This window comes from Bicyclus anynana, chromosome 21 (genome assembly GCF_947172395.1).
Source record: "Bicyclus anynana chromosome 21, ilBicAnyn1.1, whole genome shotgun sequence".
In the NCBI taxonomy this organism is placed as follows: domain Eukaryota; kingdom Metazoa; phylum Arthropoda; class Insecta; order Lepidoptera; family Nymphalidae; genus Bicyclus; species Bicyclus anynana.
In genome coordinates, this window is record NC_069103.1 from 9,038,533 (window position 1) to 9,063,606 (window position 25,074).

A 25,074-nucleotide genomic window follows, 5' to 3' on the forward strand; every position below is an offset into this window, starting at 1 on the left:
TCGTTTTCCAAATTATTTAAAAAAATACAAGAGTTTTATGTCGCGTATTGGAGATACTTTCCGTTTAGTTCCGAGTTTTTTGACTGACCGAAAACTGTTTCCATAACTATGTGGTATCACAAAGTTCAAAAGTAGTAGTAATTGATAGACCACTCAAACTTTGTGCAGAGGATAATTCGTAAGTAAATATTTTTGTAACTATGTGTTTGACTTAGAGGAAAATATTGCACGCCCAGAGGGTTACCAACACCTACGTCTAAAGGTAATCTTTATAGCGAGTAAGAAATATGACATGCTTTGTTATAGGTTTATTTGTGTGATTTAATTATGAGATTTACAGTTTTCACTTAATATTAATTGGATCATCTACTTATTACGTCAACTCAGTAAAGTACAAAGGAGATAGGAAGATCTCTCACCTTAATACCAGCGGATCGGCACTTAGCAACGGCGTCTGGCACAGCGGCTCTCGGGGGATCAATCATACTCATGAGGCCGACGAAGCGGAGGTTGTCCACGGGGAAGTTGACGTCGTCCGTGTTGAACTTGTAGCCGATGGGGTACTTGTCTGAAGGCAGCTGCAGGTCGCAGAAACCGAGCACGCGCTCTCCGAGACCGCCGAGTTCCAGATACGCGTTGTTGAAAGCCTCCTTCATTTCTTCGTCCAATACCTGGTAGATCCCATAATATTACGATAACTAACAAAAAACTTAAATGCGAGAATTTGCCAGCAAAATCTGTAACCTGTGACAAAAACTGTAGTTTATTAGAAAAGGTATTGAAAGCTGCTCTAGAATCCTAGCAAAATGTAGTGGGCAGGAGAACAACACAAGCAGTGAGTGAATGTTGAGGTGCGAGAGAACTCCCAAAGACCCCGAGACTTGTGCTCCGTCACATAGTCTCCTTTTGGAGCTTTCCTCTTTGCCACTATGGACTCGGCACAGCCGCAAATTCAGGAAAATTTTAGATCACAGATAGCAGATTAAAGTAATTTTATCCAATTTGTTTCTTGCACAGACATAATCTAATGTTCCTCTTTCTTTCTTCTAGTATTTTAAATGCTCGGAAAGTTTAAAAGAAGATTTGATCTACATAATGAATGCAAGAGAAATTTGTTTCTCTAAAGCCTCCCAAAAACCTACATACATACCTTCTCCTTTCCTCCAATGAAGATGGTGCTGCAACGTTCCAGAATCCTTTCCGGAGCTCCCTTCATGACAAGCAACTGTCTAGGATCGCTGCTGTCATCGCTCTCGTGAATGGACACTTGGTATTTGTTCGTGGAGTTGAAGGGGATTTCGCACACTTTCTTGTTCCTTTTCCTAATAGACAGCACGTCACCAAGCGCCAGCTCCATGCACTTCAGCAGAGCGGCCTCAGAGGCATCACCAGCAACTTCCTTCTTCAAAATCGGCACACCATCCTGACCTCCTTTGAATTCGGCGCGATTGCACAGAGTAGCGATTTTGGCGAGTGCCTTGAATCCAGGACTTGTACGATCTGTGGATTATGGGTTGATAACACATCAGTTTAACACACCTAAATAGTAATGATGCAAAATTATATCAATAATTTTCTTTGATTCCCAAACCAAACCAAAAAACTTAACTTTTAACACTTGATAAGACACTTACCATACTGTACTCCTGACTGGTCCTCAGTGGTGTCAGCCTCAATGATTTGGTTGTCGAACCACATGTGAGCAACAGTCATCCTGTTCTGGGTCAGGGTTCCGGTCTTATCCGAGCAGATGGTGGACGTCGATCCAAGGGTTTCCACGGCTTCCAAGTTCTTTACAAGGCAGTTCTTGGAGGCCATGCGTTTGGCAGTAAGGGTCAGACATACGGTTACAGTCGCCAGTAAACCTTCTGGCACATTGGCTACAATGATACCTAGGAAAAATAAAAATAAGATCAAGTTTCAGTCATATGTATTAACAAAACATGTCAACACTACATTTTGTATTCCATTCTGTATTATGAAAGTCACATTGAAAAAGAAAATTGATGCTGAAGATTTTTTTTAAGTCAGATTTATCTAATGGTGAATATTATATAACGTGTTATAAAGTTACTGACAATTAGAGAGTTATTTATGGGCACTTACCAATAAGGAAAATGACAGCGTCGAGCCAGTGATAACCGAGGATGAAGGCAATGACGAAGAACGTAACTCCGAGGAAGACGGCAACACCAGTGATCAAGTGGATGAAGTGATGGATTTCCTTCGCGATGGGAGTCTCACCCGTGTCCAAACCAGACGCCAAACCCGCGATACGTCCCATTACCTGATGACAATCGTTTTTAGTCAATAATATAATTAAAGCTAAGATTTTAATATTTATATTCAATATGTAGAGTTTGATGGAGTAAATAACAAAACTGAATATATAGGAAAAACTGAGGTCGATCAATCAAAAATAAATTCTAGAAACTAAAAAATAATCAATTAATAAAGCTGTTTCTGATACTTTCTAACCTTGAGAAAATATAGTGGAGTCAGGATCTCCTAAAATTTTATTTCCAACGAATTTAACCATTCAGAAGTTTCATTAATTTTCAATGAATATTAATGAAGTAGGTTTACGAAGTAACGAAATTGATCAAACGAATTATACAATTCAAATTTGAAGACGCTATTATAAAATGTTCTATAACTTGGGCAGTTCTTATGATATAGTAGTATCAGAAGAATATATCCTATGATAATATTAGTGTAGTATTTTAACGTACCGTGTTATCACCGCAGCAAATGACAACTCCTTTCGCGGTGCCCTCAACGGCATTTGTGGAGAAGAACGCCAAGTTCTTGGTTTCCAAGGGGTTCTCGTTGGTGAACTCGGGGCCACGGGACTGGGGTTCAGATTCGCCGGTCAAACTCGAGTTGTCCACTTTGAAGCCGCGGGCCTCGATGATCCTGACGTCAGCTGGGATCCGGTCGCCGAACTTTACCTGAACGACGAACCATCAGATTATTGCAACGCATAAGTCTAATATTAAACTACATTAAAACTAAGTAATTTGACTCAATTATCACCCTATTTTAACTGCTCTGACCGGAACAATGGATTTTTGCGACTCGACATTATCACCTAAGGCTAAACCTTTGAAGCGATAATTTATCAGATTTGAATGATTGACCGGGACAGACGACTTAACGTGCTTTTCGAGGCACGGGGATTCAAGCACCACTAACATCTCAATAAAAATAAGGTTGATTATTACGACTATTATTGATGATTTAATTAAATAATACAATGCAATTCTGATAAATGTAAGGACACTTATGGATAAAAGTAAGTAGCTTTGTCTTTCTGAACTCTGCTTTCTACTTTTATTCAAGTTTCAAGAGTAAAACCAAGGTAAAATGCTTTGACGGCCTCCGTGGCGCAGTGGTATGCGCGGTGGATTTAATGACGGAGGTCCTGGGTTCGATCCCCGGCTGGGCCGATTGAGATTTTCTTAATTGGTCCAGGTCTAGCTGGTGGTTACGGCTTCGGCCGTGGCTAGTTACCACCCTACCGACAAAGACGTTTAGCGTTCCGGTACGATGTTGTGTAGAAACCGAAAGGTGTGTGGATTTTCATCCTCCTCCTAACAAGTTAGCCCACTTCCATCTTAGATTACATCATCACTTACCATCAGGTGAGATTGTAGTCAAGGGCTAACTTGTAAAAAATAAAAAAAAAAGTAAAACTAACTTAAATCTATAAAATATAATTTGAAAGTAGAGTTGGGTAATATTTAATTAAAGTATGAGTTCCTAGGGTTATCTACATTTTTACTTTTAATTTTGATTACTGGTTACTAAACACTTTTATAATTTCTCCTGTTAAAATATTTTTGGCGTGCTGAAACATATTGTTTTAGATATTTTACGTGGTTATGTGGGACTCGTACCGACTAAAGAAAGGCCCAACCAGTCACCTGGAGACAGGCCGTGGGAGCAGTTTCACACGATTGCTGCAACGTATATAAACTTACCTCAACAATATCGCCAAGTACGAGGTCCTCAGCGCGCAACGTTAACTTTTCTCCCTCGCGGATGACAGTGGCGAACTGTGGCACCATGTTCTTGAAGGATTCCATGATTTTGGAGGACTTGCTTTCCTGGTAGTACGAGAAGATGCCGGTAACGATCACCACAGCCGCTAATACGATGCCGAGGTACAAGTTGTCGTCTGCTGGCTCTTCTACCGTACTCGCCTGGAAACATCATAAAACATCAATTTATCTATAAAACAAGCATTTTGAAATAGGAGACCAAGTTTAGTTAAACTCTATGGCAAATAACTAACCTGTCTTTCAAACACAGTTAATGAAACTTTAATTGGAAATTTCTTGGACACAACTGAATAACAATAAGAAGAAATTATGACATGTATACATGTAATAATAGCATGTCAAGATTTCTCTACACACTAATCAGCCCTAGATATTTTGATAAGCCATCATCATGATTACCTGGATACCGTAGGCAATAAAGCATAGAATAGCACCAATCCATAGTAATAACGCGAAGCCGCCGAAGAGATTTTTACAAAACTTCACCCATTCGGGTGTCTGTTTTGGGGGTGTGAGTGCGTTTGGGCCGTCTCGTTCAAGATTTTCTTTCGCCTTTGCATGACTAAGTCCCTGAGGAAACAATACAAATTGTTAAATATTTATGAAAGCTACATTTAGTTGATTACTTTAACAGTAAGCATTTCTTTCCAACAAGTACTAATAATAATAGTAATCGATGATTTGATTGATGGATTCCGAACGGTTGAAAGTTCTCTCTCCTACGAGAAATGATGGCACGTTTATGTTATGATTTCAGATATCAGGTATCCATATTAATTCCGGTGTAGCAGCCAGTTGTCAGAAGCGTAGGTAATAACTGTCAAAATTGCACGCATCGCATTTTTTGACGCGTAACCCTTTACAACAAAGACTGGTTGCGGTGTTTCCTTACATCCCTAACCCGACGCCCACTACAAAATAACGCCCAAAAAATCACTATTAGGATGATGAGATACATATCAGACAGACAAAGACAACGCCCTGTTGGCAACAGCCAGAGAAGACGAGTTTCCTGAACCTTAGGATCAATCCAAGTGAAGATGACGAAGGAAACGTCATCTTCACAAGGGCGGCAGGTCCTATCTTTCTCAGCCCACAATCCCATGGGACCGAAGAGCCCTCTAAGCCATCGTCAGAACCTCACATGAGACTTTTCAAGAGACACGTCCCTACTATTCCTCCTATTTTCTAGCCCTCGGGCTCGACTCTGGCATAGCGTTTGATGTCTAAACTCTCGTTTACGTTATTGCGATCTCATTTAGTTGTCTACAACAACACAAGTAGAATAAAAATTCAAAGCTGCCCATGTCTATCTATTTATTGATGTCAGCGATCATTGTTACACAGCGCATTGTGTCGTTACTTCTATTCAACTTGCGACCGGTTACGTCGGAATGACTGTTACAAAGAATTTATAACACAATAAATATTACTCAGACGTTCAATTGCATTAAAACTTTTAATAAACACACAGATGTGACAATTTACTTGTTGTATACTTACATTTTCCGGGTGTGTCTGAAATCTTTGGTAAAGTTCTTCGGGTGTAACTTTGTGGTAATCGATATCTAATTCCTGTTTCAGGTCATCTAAATCTCCGGGTTTCCGTTTTTTCGCAGGTGGTTTCCGGCGCGTCTGTGCAAACCGAAAGTATAAGTTAAAAACTGTCATATGGTTACACGAATAAATAGATACATCACAAGAGATATCATTAAATATTACATCCACAACAGAATATAAAAAAATATTTATTTATTTAATTTTATAATATTTGGACAATTTGGTACATATGGGTGATCGGATGAAAGCACCCAGTTTTACTTTGTTAATAAAATAAATAATATTAACCACTTGTTATTCCATAAACAAATAATAATTAACTAGGGAAATTCTGCAGTTACGTCTAAAAATAGCAAAACAATTTTTAATGAATAACCATGATGAAAAACAATGCAACGGCGACAATTAAAAACTGTATTCAACTACTTTCAGCAACTCAAGACAGGTTTATTATTGGAGCAAAATAATAATTACTGGTCATTTGCCTTTGATATATGGAGAAAATGACGAAACTTTTTTAAAGCAAGAACAAGAAGAATTTGTTCTATAAAGTATTAAGGCTCGGTTTCACCAACTTAGGATAAGTGTACAAATAGTCTTTGTCATTTGGTATAAAGTAAATGACAACACTTACACTTAAGACTATCCGACACTTATCTAAATGAAACTAACTGGCTCTAAGGGTTACAGTTTTCAATCGTCAGGCCGAGTTAGCGAAATGAGGTGATAATGCAAATTATAAACCTTGTACTGTCCATCAGCAGTTCTATTATCATCCTTTATGGGGCCGATGGTGGCGACGCGGTAGGAGTCGGTGCGGCCATGCTGGAAACATAACTAGGGGCTAGACACATTCTACAAGGCGGCCCTAGGGCCATGCACATGGATCTAGGTGACATGTGGGGAATGGATATGAACAATCATTTGCACCAAGCGGTTTTGACAATCACACGGACTAAAGATAAAATATGAAAATTTGTAATTAAGAGACGTCAAAGTAAAAGAAAAGTTCTGTGACACGTTACATAATAATTATGATGTGATATGTAACATAGGGTGCAATGAAATCTGATGATAAAAGATTAAAATAGTCCCGTCAATAGCATTAAGACTGTAGAGACTAAAGCACACGATGATTGTCTCATGTTACTTGTGCTGTCTCAGAAATCGATGTGTAATTTACTTAACTTAGTATCGTTCTTATAGATTCAAAATATCCATATGACTAAAATCAAAACCACTTGGTAACGGATAACAATGAAAAGTAACTGGCCTATATAAAAAATGAAAATTACAAAAGGCAGTCACTTTTACAAAAACTATAGCACCCAAAATTGAGTTGGTAAAAACAGGCAAAATACTTAAAGATGTTTCAAATATAACAATGAAAATACGCTACTTAACAATGACAGAAAACAAGCCAAAATAAGTATTTCAAAAAGTAGCCATTATTCGTTGCTCAGCTATATTACCTAATATTTTATTATTTATTATTACGAACTACTTTTCTATTGGCAACTACAAAAGTAGTAAATGCTATGACGAACTAACGTCTATAAATCTAGCTGTATAGAATGACTATGTTTTGTATAGAATTACCCTTTCAGTTGTCTTTTAAAAACCGATAATATTTTACTGATTTACAAAAAAATTACAAATTGCAATTTATTTTAATGAGTGTGTTTTCAAAAAAACTCTTTATAATACGACTTTTCTATATTATAACTAATCTATTTATCCTTAATGTAACTTTATTTTATTTCTTTAATCTTGTAAATATCAGCTTTAATGTCTTGTTTTACTGATTTACTAAAAAAATACAAATTGCAATTTATTTCAATGTGTGTGTTTTCAAAAAAACTCATTATGACTTTCCTATATTATAACTAATCTATTTATCCTTAATGTAACTTTATTTTATTTCTTTAATCTTGTAAATATCATGTTTAATGTCGTGTACGCATAACCAGCGCTAACTAAAGTATGCTATTTCACCACAGACCAATTACCATAGGTCCTGCATAGGTGTTCAATATTTTCGATGTGTGAGTTTGCCGCAGCCCCTTCAAAAACGACAGACAATTTTGTTGGTGAATTTCAGTGCGATACAAGTCTAAAAGTAATTAGTCTGAGTATGTTTCTCCGATTTTGTGTAGGTAGCAAATAACTAAAACAGAGCAGATGTACATTCACATTCACACGGCAACAGCGGCGTGTCCGAGAGGTGTGACCTTGACGATCATTTCTATAGTCCTGTTGGGGATCACCGGCGCAATGGCGTCCAATTGAGCCGCACTGGATGCGTGCGCGGTACTAACGCGTACCTATACTAGTAGCGTAACATGCGCTGACACTGGCCTACTTCACATGCGCGTTCTGGCTAAATCCATCATTTTATTGTAGCCATCGTACCTATTATACCTATTACATGTAATGTACCAAAATTTGCGTCAACGCTATTTATAGGTTTACCTACAGGTTACAGTAAATAAATGTACATTTTGATCAAAAGTTGAGTTTTCGTGGTCAGTTTCTGTGCCATGTTGATCGTTATATATTTTATAAAATTTTTGGGAATTCTATAAACTTGATGAACTGATAAATTGCAAGTTTGCCTTAAAGTGTGACATTCTTTTACATCTAAATATATGCGTGGTCTACCTTGGATAGATATTTCTGCACATTTTTTAAAATTCAGAAAAAAATACTCGCAGCATTTCAGAGAAACTCAAATTGTTTAATTTTATACTTCGGTGTATTGCGACTTGTGTTATCTGATTAAATAAATTGCCATTAACAAGTCACAAACACCCCGGATCTACCAAACCTTCAAACTACAGTGGGCCTAATGAAATGCGAAATATGTTCATTAAACTAGTGGAAACTGTCATTTCTCTAAAGGACAAAATTGGATAAATTATTATGAGTTACAATCAGGTTATGACCCAGTTTTAGTACAGTAGCAGTTGGACTAACGCAATGGGATTATGGCCGACATAACTATAGCATTGTGCGAACTCGCCATAATGTCACCGGGTCTAAATGCGTCCGCGGCCAGCGCCGTAAACAAGCCGTCCGCCATCGACGTCGATAATTGATGGACGTTTTCATAGCGTGCCTCATTAAACCGCGCCCTGTATTCCCGTGAAGGTTACATTTGGAACGGGAGCAAACTGTGCAATACATAGCGGGATGTATGAGGCTCGTTTAACAAAGGGCTTTAATTTGTGACACGTATGCCAAAATATCTAAAGAGTCGATTAGTTAACGATATCTAGGGCACTGACGAAGTTGGGAACGTTAGTTACATAGAATACCATTTGGTTACACTAGTTTGGGTATTTAATCCCATCAGTGCCCTGTTTATTATGTAGTTTGATCGGAACGGAACTGAATGAAATTTTTTGCTGATATAGATTAAAGTCAGATAGCACGTAGGCTATTTTTCATTGCTACTCGTAAATTTCCACAGGAACGGGATATATGTGGGGGAAACCGTAGAGCTTAGCATTTATAAGTTCTCAAATACCAAATTAGGATAGTAAGCATGAAATATTTTTTCAATAATTTATACCGCTTTCATAGATAAAACGTGAAATTCAATAGGTCAAAAAGATACATGACATTTAAAAACCTTCTCCACATTCGGGTAACGTTTGGAGAAAGTCCAGAAATTCCATTCAAGGCAACCACCGAAGTCGTTCAATATTTAATAGCGAACACTAGTGTCAGTGCGGAATTGATTCCAGAGAACGCGTAGAGAAACTTTCCACGGGACATGAGTGTGGCGGGTTGATGAAAAATTCATACGATGGAAATGGAATTACTGGTGCACGCTGGAAGGAACGCGCTCCATTCGTTACATAAGCGGGCGGGACGCTTGCGCAGTGCGGCCCAACCCCCGCCCCGCTACCCTCAACATAAATAGCTAAAAGACAAGGTTGCCACCCCCTCAGCCCCGGCGACCGCATTCTATAATCTCTGTTAAAGGTTAAACCGGAATATCTGATAGAAAATAGAATCCGGTTCCGACGAGAATAAAACGTTCGCGATTTGGAGGAGACGCTACATTGTGACATTTCACTGAGTGGAAATAAATAATGGGAGCGGTAAGCCCTTGGGCGATTTGTCGCTGAGCGGGATTTGGGCGGTCCAACTGCTGTTATCAGCTTATAAATGTCAAAGGGAATATGTTTTTCATTTGGCTACAGAGATATTGTACCGTGGAGAAGGATATAGAGTAACTTTTGTTTTAAAAATTTAACTAGAATTTGGTGAAAGTTTTCATGTCTTTAAATTTTCAAAAAATTTAAATCAAGCCGATTTATAATTCGTATCAAACCAATTTAAATCTTCATCGTGCACCAATCGGCATTAGTTACTCGTAGGGTTCGAGATCGGTTAAAAGGACCTAGATCAAAATTTGTGGGTACAGAAATAGATTATAGCCTCTAATACTATATAGGCTTCTTTAACCCAGATATTCCCAAAGGGAACGGTATAATTGCAGGTGAAACGGTACGGCGCAGATGGAAGCTATTATATAAACGCGTAACATTTAACACAATTATAGCAATGTCTATCGCATTATTTATTACTATAATAGGATTGCCAATTTATAGAGCAAGAGCCTGCAAGAGTCAGAATTACCTCATTCTACGAATGCTGAATCAGCCTTTGCGCCTACCATATATAAGTAGCCAACTATAGAGTTTGGACTTCGGTGGATTTGGGAAGTAGCAGTATTCAAAGTTACATTTCCTCCATATTCGTCCGAGTATAAAACGTCATACTTTGATATTTTCTACTGGAAATCATGAGGAATCATGTCTCTAGTCACCAGAACCTTGACTTCGTGGCGACCCTTCGCTATAGAGCCTCAAACTTTGATCATTAACAGTGTTTTCAAAGGATTGCCGCGAAGCCACGAGACTAGCCCCTTCGGGCATTTCTCAAATTATGTTTAATATTAATAAATACGGTTCATACTTAGGATTGGGGGTCTAAGGCACACTTGAAACCTTTCAAATCATTACACTTCATACTCCATAATTGGCTGTGGCATATTGGCTATTAGGGTATGGCCGAACTTTCCTATGGTAACAGCAAAGGCTGACAAAGTTTCAGCCTTCATAAAACCAGTCTGGCTATCTCAGATTTTAGTCCATTAAATTAATTTCAGTCTAGCGACTGTGTAATATAAAAATAATTGGGTCGGACACAAAGTCCCAGTGATCAGCAATTCATTGTCACGGCCACATAACTGCTTTATACCGAAAATTTGTGGTTACTATCGTAGTAGTTTCGCATGTGAATGAGACAATTATTTTTAACTTGGGCGGCGTCGCGACGCGGGTGTGATTCCGACATGCAATTATAATACGCGGCCGCTGCCAAAACATTATTAGAAGCAGAATTCACGTGTCTTTGTTGTGGTGCTACATCTGCGTCAACGTTCGCCACTATATCCTATAAGATGAAAAATACCAAGTGTATGTATTAGTCCTTCCTTGAGCCTAAGAACAAAATATTGCTGTGGAGATGGCACCGCATTATGATGATGGTTGTTGATGATGATGATGCTGACGATGATGATGGTGATGAGTTTAGTTTACACACACAAATGCGTTTCCGCTATAAATTTACTACTACACACAAATCCTTGTTTTCCAAAAATAGGATAACTATATCAAAATAAAGACGTCCTGAATTATTGAAATTATTATCTACTATTTAATTTATTTATTGTATTTCATTTACTTAAACATTAAATGGTAATTTTGTTTTACAGAAACCGATTTTTTTAGGTCCGAGTAGGCATTTATTTTAAAATAATTTTTAGAGAATTAGTCTACATTATGTTTATAAGAGTCAGCTTTTGTAATATCCTAAAAAAATGTTAAGACGTCTAGATTAATTAATATTGTGTAATATTTATATTACAAATTCATTGATCTCTAGCTATCTACTGTTTGGGTATTTAATTTTAATTATTTTTTAAAAACATTTAATAAGAACTAATTATGTAGATAAGATTAATAAAAACGCAATAACTGTCGTGTCAATAACCGATTACGAAATAGTCAATTTTAAAATGATAAATGACAAACAACTTACAGTTAATAAAACAAAAAAAAATGTGTGTCAGCGCACGAATGGAGTTTACTCTTTCAGATCGACTGTCTAAATAGGTCACTATGTACGTCTCAATACTAACGCCTGAAAAATGAAAGGTGCGCAGAATAGGTTGCGTACACTTGCGCGTTTTTCATACCGGGGGCTATATTTGAAAAATCGATTCTTAAGGAGCAAACTCCAACAACCTAATTTTTAAGAACGCCATCAAAGCTCTATTCTAAGATGTCGATTCGGATTCGTACGCAACCGCTCGAACGCAGTACGCATAAAAAATAATATCACGGTTAAAAATCATCATATTAGTGGATTTGAAAAACGAACTTTAAATTTGACTTTCTCTATTCTGTTCTACGGCGGAAACCTTCATACAATTATCACTACTACGGGGATATCAGATCGAGAATTCTCGGATTCGGTTCAAATGAAATGCATTTTAATTTTACAAAGCTGATAAGTTTCTTTGGTCACGGTAATCTCTGAAACTACCAGTACGAATAGAAAAAAACTTTTTATTTTAGGCCTAATTAAGGGATAATCTAACGCAAGTGAAACCGAAAACATATCTAGTTATTTAATACCATGAAACCTAATTTATGCATATATGTTTTAGTTACCGCGACTTTGTCCGCGTGAAATTCAGTGTTTCTCAAAAACTGCGGGAATCATGGGCATTTCTGGGGTAAAATTAGACCTCCTCTATCTTCCAGTTCAAGCCCAAACATTTATATGTTTTGATTAGCTTTGCCTCGGTTTCACCCGCGTAGATACCATTTCTGTTAGCTTATGGGCTATACCGGACTATAATATCTATATCTCTGCCATAGTTAGACGCCACTTAGATGCGCTCAACCAATTTTCGAGACAATTTTCTTAATTTTTCGTCCCATATGAACCTTCTACAATATCATCATAATCATAATTTTTTTTCTACACAAAAACCTTTCCCGTATCTTTATTTATATAGATTATGAAAGAAATAATTGATTATTATTTATGCCACTTTATTACTTATTATAAACGCAAAAATCTAAACAGTTTTTATTCAATTCGTTAAAATATGTTAACTACGTACGTAGTGTATACACGTGTTTTTTTACGATTAATATGACTATTATTGATACGATTTTAATATGGTCGATATTTTTTCAAGTTTTCATGGTGCTATTCGTAGCCCCAGTATTTCAAGCTGAGGCAGGCGTTAATATGTCAGTCAGTTACAAGCTAGCATTTTCGTCATCACCCAATATCATTTCATCATCATCATCATCATCATCATCTTCATCATCTATATCATCATATTCTAATATTATAATGCAATTTCTTCTACTATGGACTAGATGAACAAAAACTAAAATTACAAATGCACGCAAAGACATCAGTATCTAGTGCCATCGATGATACCAATTGAGCTAAACGGCAGATTCTATTAAATTTATATTATTACTTTCTGTATGATCTATAGATCAGGGTATACTTATATTACTCATAAATTTAGACAAAATTAAAATTATTCTTTTCATAGCACTGCATGTGGAATGTTAGATTAATTATGATAAGTTTTGGTATGTTGCGAACGAGATTTTCGGAAGGGAAGAATCTCTATTCTCTATTCATCATCAAATTAATACCACTCGGACAACTCACAGTTGCGAAAACACAGTAAGTGGTGAAATATGGGATAAAAGTTTGCACAATTAAAGTGTAAGTTGGTATTTAAGTAATAATATTGAAAAATTGTATGTGAACAATGATTTAGGTAACATAATTTTCAAAATTGCACCCGTACAAGAGGACTGTGACAATAAAAGAAATATTGAACATGTAGACGATCATGTCTTGGTAGTGGTTTCAGAACTTCATCTCACGTACTTGTTCTAGTTCTCCCATGTCAGTATTTTGCAATACATTATTTGTTGCGTTGCGAATGAGCCGAAACTCAGTGAATTTATCGTGAATGTGACGTTTTCAGACCAGCTTCATGGTAGCCTTCTCATAATGCATTATCACCGAAGGTACGCAAGTTTACCGAATATGAATCTAAATCTATTGTCAAAAGGTTCTAATTTAGCTTCCAAGAGCCGCGTGTCCGATGCAGTAATAGTTAGTTATAAACGAATAAATTCTGGTCCACCGATTAAGTTCGTCAAGAAAATTGGTTAGTTTAACCACCATTCTGGATAAATAAGATCTAAGAAGATATCAAGATATACATAAAAAATTTTAAACTATTTAATTACCCCCACAGCGCAGTTTATAAAGATTGACAAAGTCACGCACAGGATGAGAATTTTAAGGAAATTGCAGACTTTTTTGTAAACTAAAGAGAATTGATCACCATCTATTAAGGTATGTTGAGGTTCAATGCTCACTTTAGCAACTTAATTATTTGGCACATGCTATATCACAAAGAATACAAGGTTATCAACTAAAGGTCTCGAATGTTCTGTTAAATTGATCCAATAAAGAAAAAGATCAAGTAATTTAAATAAGCGCTAGATTATACTCGCTTATCACTGGCTAGAATTTTGCGGGTTGTAGGTTGTGAACTTCAAGGACTCGGTCTAGCAACCTAATTGCTCGGTGCGTGCTATCGTCATGAAGGATAAAGGAAATACTCCAATAGAGCGACGGCACTCTATGCGATTTAAATGACATAATGACAAGGCAATTTTCTAATAAACCCCCGGTGCTCTTATATCTAGTTCTCGTGTCCGAACCGCGGCCGCCTCTAGCGACAGCCTGTTTATCTACTTCCTTCAGAACACCTTGCGAGGAATTGTTCTAATGGTCGGAAAAATCAAACCCACTAGCATGAACGCTTTGTCCTTTGGATTACTATTCACGACTGAATAATTGAGTAATTATGCTTGTTCTACGACATCGCCTTGTGGTACCGCTAAAGGGGTGCGAACATTAGGTTTACTAAAGAAACTTTATAAAGTTACAATATATTAATTTAATTTTATAATAAAAGCTACATTTATGTGAATATTGTAATATTTTAAATTTCCGACACTGGATAACTTCAAGAAGTAATACTGGCAAAAGTGGTAAAATTTACCGTAAAATAAAGAAGTAGACAAAATGATATATTTGCCAATAGAAATAATTAATATTTTTGATTAAGATTTCAAAATAAAAGGGATATCAGTTTAAAAGTTTGTACGAACGAGTGATAACACATGAGAAGACCACAAAGCGAAATGTCCCGCTCGCCGCACTGATCGATACGAGTTGTTACGCAACCCTGCTGCCGTTGTACCCGACACGTTTGTGTCGTTTCTTTTCTTTTACATTCTACGGATGCCTTGTACAATCACAGTGCTCTACTTATTACTGGTGGAAGCTTTGAGTGATGAACATCGACTACTATTAATGTTACATGAGATTACATCGATGGACACTAAGTGATTTGAACACTTAACACAAATTACAAACGTCAATTGTCTTTCACGTCAATCGGTGCGGAAGCTCGGGCTGCTGAAGAACAAAGACAATGAGACGTGCAAATGGTTTCCTCTATTTAAAAAAAATGTATGGGACATGCCTACAAGCAAGCACTTCACACAAGCAACCGCCGGGAGCCGTCCACGGAGCCCAGGGTGTTCCGAACTCACTGTCGGCTACATGCACTCACATCTTCACGAAAGCACTGCGCTGCTGGTGGATCGCTACTCGAAATGGCCAGATAAACACTACTGCTAGCGCACTGCACTCACCTCGCCCATTTTCGCTAGTCTTTATGTAAAAGGCGGATAAAAAGAGCAGACCGCCCTCCGATCTCTTCTGTGTTCCTCGACGGAATGAAGTGGATCGTCGCTAGTTCTGCAAAAACGGAGACCGTTACGGCTTCCTCGTGACAACGAAAAAACTAAAATGTGTGCGCTTCACGTAGTCCCGTCGCACGGCACTGGGGCTATGTCATTATGGTACGAAACTAAAACCCGGTATGAGAGAAGTGCACGGGTGGAGGAGGCGCGTAGGGCGCGTCTTGCGGCGGCCAGGTTCGGGCGGCGACTGAGGACGGGGCTGGCGCGTATCGAGCCGACGGCGCACTGACGTCACACTGCGTCACGACGCCAGCGCCGCCGCCACAGTCGCGCGCAGCCCGCAGCCGTGCGCGCGGCGCCGCCCGCCCGCCGTGCCCGCCGTAACCTTCCACAACGGCCCGCCGCCGCCGCCGCCGCTGCGGGCCCTATCCGCACACGCACCGTCTTATCAACGCCCGTGCTCGCACAATAGAGCCTCCAGCCTCCGGCGTGACTTCAAATGACTCTTATAAAGCCGATACTTAATGCTACTTATATAAAACCTTATTATTTTTTATACTACCGCTTATCCTCAAAGCCGAGTGACGGCGACTGAAGCGCGCTCAGTCTCGGTATAATTTTGAATACTTACATAATATCAGGGAAAGAATAATTTTGCAAAATGTTTAATTTTTTATAGAAATAAATCTTTTTAATTATTTTTCAGTACATTACTTACAATATCTTTATATTTTTAGAAGCCTGCGAAACGTTTGACGGTTAAAGTGTGCCATTTGCGGCTGTTTTATAGCCATTCGCATTACGATAATGTCTTTGAAAACGAAAATAGATAAATTGTAGAGCATGTTTTATAGCTCAAGCCCTTAAGGCTTTTGGGCTTTGATGAATTTGGACTTCGTTGTAAGACTTTAATGAGAATATCTACCGTTAGCAATTACAATATGATATATTGAAACTGCTGAGATTTCACACCTTTTTTCAGCAATAAGAAAATATGTTAGCGCTTAGATGTCCTATAAATGTAAAAGATAGATTATAAATGAGTAATATTGACAAATTCAGAATACTATTGGAACGTGTATTAGTAATATTGAGGGGTTAAAATATCTCGACATTACAGGTTCAATAGTCAAAACTTAGGGTAAATATATTGTGTATGGGACACCCAACAACAATGCCAGTAGGCGATTATGTAACCTAATTTGGTAACGTGGGTATAGTAACTTCGATTCAACTTTTAACTGTTTTTCGTTGATTACACATTTTCTCGCCATTTTTTCAACACCAAACCTTAATTGTTCCTGTTATAGAACATCACAGTTAATTTTCTCGTTTATTTTCTAACCTCAACCTTAAAAATTGGAACAGCTAAACTATGCAACCGATGGAGATTGACTCGGATTTCAGGATCCCCAGGAACGGGGATGATGACGGTTTCTATACACGACATCGTACCGGAACGCTAAATCCTACAATACCACAAACATTACCTCTTTATAGCAGTAGTATATCTAGAATTAGCGATTATCCCATTACATCATACGTGCATAGTAACACTCAAGTGGGTTAGTTTTATTTACGTTAAAACTTTAAATCGAAACTCTTTTCCGAGCTGCAATTTATTGCCGCACGGCATGCAACCTTTGCAACTGAAACAAATCACTTGGAGCGAATGACTTGGCACCGTAGGAACTGAACAAAATATATGAACGTCTGTGATATGTACTTTCTACAATAATAAAATCTTAGTATCTGTAAATATTAAAAAAATAATCGGTTGTCTGTAAAGTCGGTTTAGTGACGATAGTTGAACGTGAACGTTGAATTTTTCAAAAGAATATGTCCGTTTTTCTAAAATACTGTTTCATAATCTTCATAGACCGGAATATACTTTATTTCTTGTAAAAAAAAGTTGGCAATCTTAGAGCGAGGGAACGACGCATGACATCATCTTTTTTCGAGTGTGCAGCCGGCTCCATCGAATTATAAGAAATTGTCACGTCAAAAATAACTAAATGGTAGGTTATAAAGCGGTTGTTTGGTTACACGCGTTAACCTTGGGAATTTCTGGTACAAATTAAGGAATTCTTCCAAATATATACATAATAGAGCCAATGAATTGAGAGGATATAGCCATCGTACGCGATAATTTTAAGCGAGTGAAACCGCGTGGTGGTGAAAAAGTTAGCCATTTTATATTACATGATGTCATACGATATAAATCAAATATTGTATTAAGATGAGCTTAATAAATTTATTACTATACGAATCTATAGTGTCTTTTCTCTGAAAACGATAAAGGCTTTTAAAGTTGATTACTTTTTGTTGCATTCATAGATTGACGTCCACTACGAACAGGTTCTGTAAACAACATCGAAAAATAAATCTGTAGATATAAAATCTACTTGAAATATCAGAACTTTGGCCAAAACCGCTTGTAAATCATAAAATATTTCCCGCGAAATCTAGAGAAAAAAAGTTTTAATAGAATTTTACTGTATATTCCATTTTCTAATGCAGAAGTTAATCAGTCTATTAAGTCTGAAGGATAACACCGACGCACGAAGAAATTGATAGAAAGCATGTAGGCAGTATAAAGGCTGAACTATTTATAACGAATCGATCGGGAAAATTGCATTGAGTTCTCCGAATACCCGAGAACAATGGTGTGGGTAAAGGCGGTTTTCCACCAGATATATGCTAGATAACTGCTATATATGTAAATAGTGGAATATGTTGTTAAACTGTGCAATTATGTGACATTTACTACCAAAACTATAAACATAAAAACTATAGTTATAAATATAAAAGTTTGTATCACAATTTTGTCCGAAATGGAACTCCTAAATGCATGAGCCGATTTTGTTGAAATTATATACTATGTCCTGTGAGCAGTTTGCTACAACTTCAGAGATAGGGTTCATTTGTTAATGTGGATACCAACGACGGCCTCAGGAGCGTGATGAATCCTACACAGCCCACAAATATCGGCCCAAATATGACTCTTAGTCCAATTCCGAGTCTGACGAAAGTCAACTTTAGAGAATCCCCCCCAGATTAGGGCTCGATTGGGAGAGCTTCAGCGATCATTGTATCCTAAGTTACGGTCCAATTCATCATCATTATCAGTCTTTTTTAACGGCCCACAACAACACCAAGCCTTCCTCAAGCCAGAAGCGGGGATATGAAGTTAAGATTTCAAGGGCGGGCTTTTTTGAAAATACTGATGTAGGGAAGCTGGAAGTGCATTCCATAACTTTGCATTGTGGATCAGGAAAGTAGAGCCGAAACGCTACGTACGCAAGGGACATCAACTTATGGATGCAGACTTGCGATGCCTGGCAGCTCTAAGGTAAAATGGTGAAGAAGGAACTACTCCTATATCGATTAGTTCCTAGCCGCACTCTCCGAAATAAATCCTGTAGAAAATTGACTGAGGCAAACTTTCTGCGTTGCTTAAGATGAATATTTACTTTTTAACGATCACTGCCGGATGTTAATGACGAGTTTGCTCGAGGCACAGGCATGTAACACCAGCAAGTTCTAAACTCCAGGCTGAAAATTTTACACAAAGAATTCCAAGACTCCGTTTCCATTAAGGACCCTTAACACTGCGAAACTTTTATACCCAGTAGTTGGTTTCTCGGTCACTAATATGTCGGAGTCACATCGAGTTAGTACCGGGCGCCACTGTACGGTCAGATATTAATTTCCGCCGCTCCGCGTTCGCCCTCGCGCAATTACACGTCAGCAAATACAGACGTACCCGGGACTGTAAGACTCCATTCACATTGGCGCAGAAACGACGCGTTGTGTATAAAAACACGCTATAGTATGCTGATTCTATCTCGATTTATAACGCACAAAGTAGACGGTCCCAATTTGTATGAAACCCAGCCCTGCAGGCTAATCTTAATTTATATATGCGAAAGGTTTCATCACGAAATCTCGAAAACCACTTGACGTACAAAGATGAAATTTGACAGGGAGGTAGTTTATAGATAGTAGATGTCCGCTAAGAACGAATTTTGCGACAGGGCCGTATTAACGAGGTCTAAAGGCGGACGAAGTCGTGGGCGTCCACTGGTTAACTATATTTGATGTATGTTAGTTGACATATACGAAATTGAGATTCTATGTAACAAATAGATGTGTAGATATCATACAGTAGGTAGATGACATCTTTTAGTTGATTTGAAGTTTATTTTATTGGTTGATAATAAAAACCAAAATAGTGAATGGGCCTATTCACTATTTTGATCTGGCATGAAATGGACTATTTGTTTTGTGCGCGAGGTACTGTCTGCACTCGGACAAACCAGCGTCGCCACGCGTCTTTAAATTCACTTAAGTGATCATTTACACGAGCGGCAGCTGCTACCGACGACTGCAGTCGACTGCCGCCGAGACATCGCTGACTGCAGTCGACTGCGGTCGTCAGTAGTGTTGCCGCTCGTGTAAATGAACCCTAACACTTTTATAATGTATGCTATGCTATACCTTATTAACAATCGTGTTAATATCGTTGCAACTCTGTGTCAGTGTGAATGGAGCCTAACTACCGGTCAACGTTAAGGCGCATTCACAATAGAGGTTATTCATTGTAGTTGTAACTGCTAGTATAGAGTAGCATATTATGTCGTTACCTCGCTCAAGCGTTAATGTAGGTACTCGTAGCTAACTAGATTATATTCAATTAATTTAATGTCGACCTTCTAAAGTTATTATTAAGTATAGAGCCTCAATAGCCATCCTGATGTGGATTTATAATCGACAGTCCTTGGGTTCGAACCCCACCCGTTTAGATTGTCATACCTTCTCCTCGTATAAGCATTGTTTTTATTACATTATTGAAGATATAAATGGAATATTGGTAATATATTCAGAGGCACAATTATCCGCCCACTTTAATATGACGCGAGTATACTAAAGTGGGCGGATAATTTGTACCTTTGAGTATATTTAAAAATCATTTTTCCATTGATATGCGGCAGATTTTCCCGAATAATACGCATAGAGTACCTAATAATAATCGATGGATTTACTTTTTTATTCCAAAATCTATACTAATATTATAAAGCTGAAGAGTTTGTTTGTTTGATTGAACGCGCTAATCTCAGGAACTACTGGGCCAATTTGAAAAATTCTTTCAGAGTTAGATAGCCCATTTATCGTCTATATTTTATCTTTATATATTTTATCTCCGTATTCCTACGGGAACGGGAATCACGCGGGTGAAACCGCGCGGCGTCTACTAGTATCTTATACGAACGACACATTCTAACTAATATTACAAACATTTATGAATGTTTGTTCGTTTACGTTTTCATGGCTAATCCGCTAAACCGATTTAAAAATCTTTCACCAATGTAAAGCTACATTATCAACGAGTGAGGTAGGTTTTGTTTCGCGTAGTATTCCCAAGGGAAAACTACGCGAGTGAAACTGCGGGGGTCCGTTAGTGATTTATTAAATTAAAACCACAGTAGGTATTATTAATCTGGTTTAGCTTTTGTAATTATAGGGAGGTACAACGTTTCCGGACTACTCAGAGCACCGAATGTCAGGTACGGGAACCAATTTCCGGTACATTAAGTTCACCCCCAACCAATTACACATCAGCAAATATAGATACGAAGTACCTGTTCATTAGGGAGACATTTGACTTCATTATTTTATTTATTGCTGTGTCCCGCGGTCACACATGTAGATTCCGTTTGCGGAAGAATATCGGAGGTCATATATACCGCTAGTATTTTTTTTTGTTGGGGGGGGGGGGGGAGAGAGAGAGAGAGAGAGAGAGAAAATCTCTTTCTGAGATACCCTACGGGTTATGTAAAGAACTAACCACTAAAACCCCCTCGGTTGCCACCCTCAGCGCATTCTGGTAGTATTGTCTGCTAGTACAAGCAGACACCCGCGACTTCGTCCTTGTAAAATTTTTTCGGGATAAAAAATAGGCAATATGTTGCTTCTCTCACTTCCAGTGAACAGGTCAAAGCTACAGGTCTTGCCCGACTAGTTGGAGAGGAATGGAAATATTGATCATATTTAAAAGATACGGCTAATATTTAAAAAAAAAAAGAACAAAACGCCATTATAAAAAATATCAGTTTGTAAAATTTAATTATATCATCAGTATATCATTATAGTAGATTAAGTTGCTGTCAGAATATACATAAAATATAATATTTACGACTAACACAGTCGTACAAATTATGTCACGAGCAATTGTCAACAACATAATAATTTTAATTAGATGCTGTTGAAGGTCGCGCAATAATAGAATATCACAGAACAGTGTGCCTAGTGGGAGTTTTCAATATTTTCATACTGTTACTATCGCGTTGACGTAAACGCGAATTTATATGGACCTGAAATAGTTGTGCAGCAGTGCCACTACATGGCGCTGTTAAAATTCCTTAGAAATTCGCGTTTACGTTAACGCGATAGTAACAGTATCAAACTGCCACTAGGCCCTCTGAATACGCTAAAAGCTAACTTTTGTGTAGAATGCGTATTACATGTCCATACGAAACTTAATGAACTAATCAACTGTCATTCTGTAAATTATTGACTTTGTATAATAATCACCTTTGTGTGCGTATAAGAGGTGTGAAATTTTCGGTTTACCTATCTATACTAATTATAAAGCTGAAGAGTTTGTTTGTTTGTAGGTTTGAACGCGCTAATCTCAGGAACTACTGGTTCGATTTAAAAAAATATTACAAAGGAAGGCTACAGGCTATATATTATCCCCGAATTCCTACGGGAACGGGAACCACATGGGAGAAACTGCGCGCATCAGCTAGTTAATTATATTATAGCAAAAATAAATTAGTAGGGTCAGTAAACTTCGTATCGAATAATGTAGCGAACGTTCCCATACAACACATTTTTCTTTTTTTTTCAAGATATTGTTTCTTTTTAAATTATTGTAATAGAGCAAACAAAATAACTAGTAGTTTTCAACTGCCCTTGCAGTAGTAGTTTGTTAAAAATGTTTTCTTTCTGTAATACATCAAATCAAATTATTTGGCTTATTCAGCCTACCTCTAAGCCAAGGAAGGAAGGAAGGGCAGTGTGAAAGTACCTTTATCCTAAGCAACTTCTACTTGTGCACGTACGGTCCACTCTAAACGATGCTTTATGTTTGAACTAGCGGATTTCCGTGACTTCGTCCGCGTGGAATTTAGTTTTTCACAAATCCCTCGGGAACCATGGATTTTTCCGGGATAAAAAGTATGTGTTAATCTAAGCGAGGATATCCAGGAGGATAGTCGAGGCGTGAAAGAGTAACAAACATTCGTATCATCAAAATCATCAGTTTTCGCAAATCTCGGGAAACTATAGATTTTTTCGGGATAATAAAATCTTTTTCCATTCCAAATTTCAGCCAAATCGCTTCAGTAATAGCGGCGTTAAAGGGTAACAAATATCCAAAGATCCATACAAACTTTCGCGTTTATAATATTAGTAGGATAAAGTTGAAGTAGCATATGAGTTAATAGGATATAATGCCATTTATTTATAATCTGTGGTAAAGCACAAACGAATTATTATTAACAGTGTAAATTACTATATGAATTTATTATTAAATTGCTGTCATGTTAGATGTTATTCCATAGTTTTTGCCTAGCAAAACCATAAATTGTGATATTTCGTAAGCCCAAGAAATGGTTAGTATGGAGAAATTACTAACTTCGCTTTCGGGTTAAACTACGCTGTGGTTCCAGAAAATGATTATCAAAATATTTTTCCAAAAAAACCATAAACCACATAATTATCCGTATTATAGTGCCAAAGTGCAGGCATGCACAGGGGCACTCTGTATTCCCTCTAGAATTCGATAGAACGGCACACAGACTCAAACAGCGAGAAATTAAGAACTTCATTTTTACTGTGTATTTTGCACAGTACAAATGAAAAATGAAAAACAACGGCACAGTGAATATACTGAAAAGTTTTCCTTCAGGCACCATTCAGAGCGAACTCAACGTGGTTTGTATAGAAGATTAATTAGGTATTTTATAGCGACGTTAATGTTTTCACGAAAGCGCTTACAATGTGGGTGGAGATAACTTCGTTTTGCAGGCCATCACTCACAGGGGAGTGATTTCTCATCTCTTCAAAGGACGTCGTAAAGATAAAGGTAAGTACACTTTAATGAATCTGTAAGAGAAATTACAGATACAGTACACGAGGATTTATTGAACAGTGTGTAACGTTAACGTAAACGCGAATTTATATGGTATTTTCTTAGAATATTGTAGTATTTGACTTAAAATATTGTACTATTTGACAGCATTTATAATTAAAAAAAATGTTTTTTTTTTTCACATTATTAAGGTATTTTTTCACAAGAGTAAATATCTCCCCTAATATTAAAAACCCAAAGGAAGTTTAGGTAGGTATTTTATTCGATTCATAATCAGCATCATCATCATTAACCCACATTCGGCTCACTGCTGCTGCACTAAAGAGTCCACCACCACCAGCGATAAGAATAGGTAGCAAAAGAAATCAATATTTAATCGACTATGTATAGTTATGCTGTTATGTTTTAGGAAAATGTATTTAGCAATAAATCTCGCCAAAATGTATGGATCTCATATATTATACGATACGTCAAAATGGACCTAGTGCTTCTGTTACTAGAGTTCAAGATTCCTAACAGATAAGACAACATAGCGAAAACTTTGTAAAACAAAACAACTTAAAAAGAAGGTCAATTTAACGATGCTATAAGTAGATATTCCAACGCTTAAAAACAAGGTCAATTTGAAACTTATGTAGTATTTTTACAATAAATTGTAGATGATCTTTAGCTTATGTGAAGCAAAAAGTGTTGCCCCATTTTATGAAAATTACGCATCTGTATCCTTCTTCTTAAAAGTGCGAAATAGCAAATAACAATTTCTTCAAGGCAATAATAAATAGGCATCTTCTAGGCAAGCGTGCCATCACTTAGACCTCATTGCTTTTCACCAGGCGTATAACAAAAAAACGTAGAATAACAAAAACAAACTGTGTATCCTTTGCGAAATCAGTGATTTAAGTATAGGTAAACTATTTTTCAATGGAAATAGAACATTTATAACGTTCAAATTCATGTTAAAGAGTTAAGGTCTAAGCTCTCTAATCTAAGGATGTAAGATAATCTCATGTATGATTTTACAGTCAAACGATTTCCGTATAACAAAGTTTCCGTGTTCCCCAATCCAATTATATACCAAACTAAGTTTTACTTGTATTTCCAGTAATCAGTTTTACTCCGTTGTAGGTAATTTTATTTGACATAGCTCGGGTTTCGCCCACGGCCGCTAACACCGTTAAAATACACCAATCAATAGTGCAACGCCGGCTGCCAGCTGAAGATCTATTAAGTACGCATGCACCGAACATTTCCCATCGGGTTTCCCGGGCATAGGTCAGTTATAACGTTACCCCCACCAGTACATTTCTACTGAAATAAGTATAAAACTTTGATATAAATTATGACAAAGACCTAAAATTATCACATTCTATAAATAAATTATTAA

At 37.4% G+C, this 25,074-nt stretch overlaps 1 protein-coding gene across 6 annotated transcripts in view; it reads right to left on the reverse strand.

The window, feature by feature from the left end:
• LOC112058377 (sodium/potassium-transporting ATPase subunit alpha) overlaps positions 1-25,074 on the reverse strand; it is a 94,278-nt gene that overhangs the window by 12,421 nt on the left and 56,783 nt on the right. For 3 of the 6 annotated variants that reach the window (XM_024099164.2, XM_024099163.2, XM_024099165.2), the window contains exons 2-10: positions 6,369-6,449; positions 5,568-5,699; positions 4,464-4,634; positions 3,984-4,205; positions 2,733-2,951; positions 2,107-2,287; positions 1,635-1,892; positions 1,151-1,500; positions 420-671 (exon numbers count right to left, since the gene is read on the reverse strand). In XM_024099164.2, the coding sequence (XP_023954932.1) occupies positions 420-671; positions 1,151-1,500; positions 1,635-1,892; positions 2,107-2,287; positions 2,733-2,951; positions 3,984-4,205; positions 4,464-4,634; positions 5,568-5,699; positions 6,369-6,449 (1,866 nt within the window). Of the gene's footprint in view, positions 1-419; positions 672-1,150; positions 1,501-1,634; positions 1,893-2,106; positions 2,288-2,732; positions 2,952-3,983; positions 4,206-4,463; positions 4,635-5,567; positions 5,700-6,368; positions 6,450-15,481; positions 15,789-25,074 lie in introns of those variants that run through there. The other 3 variants (XM_024099166.2, XM_052888161.1, XM_024099169.2) reach the window with 3 other exon arrangements.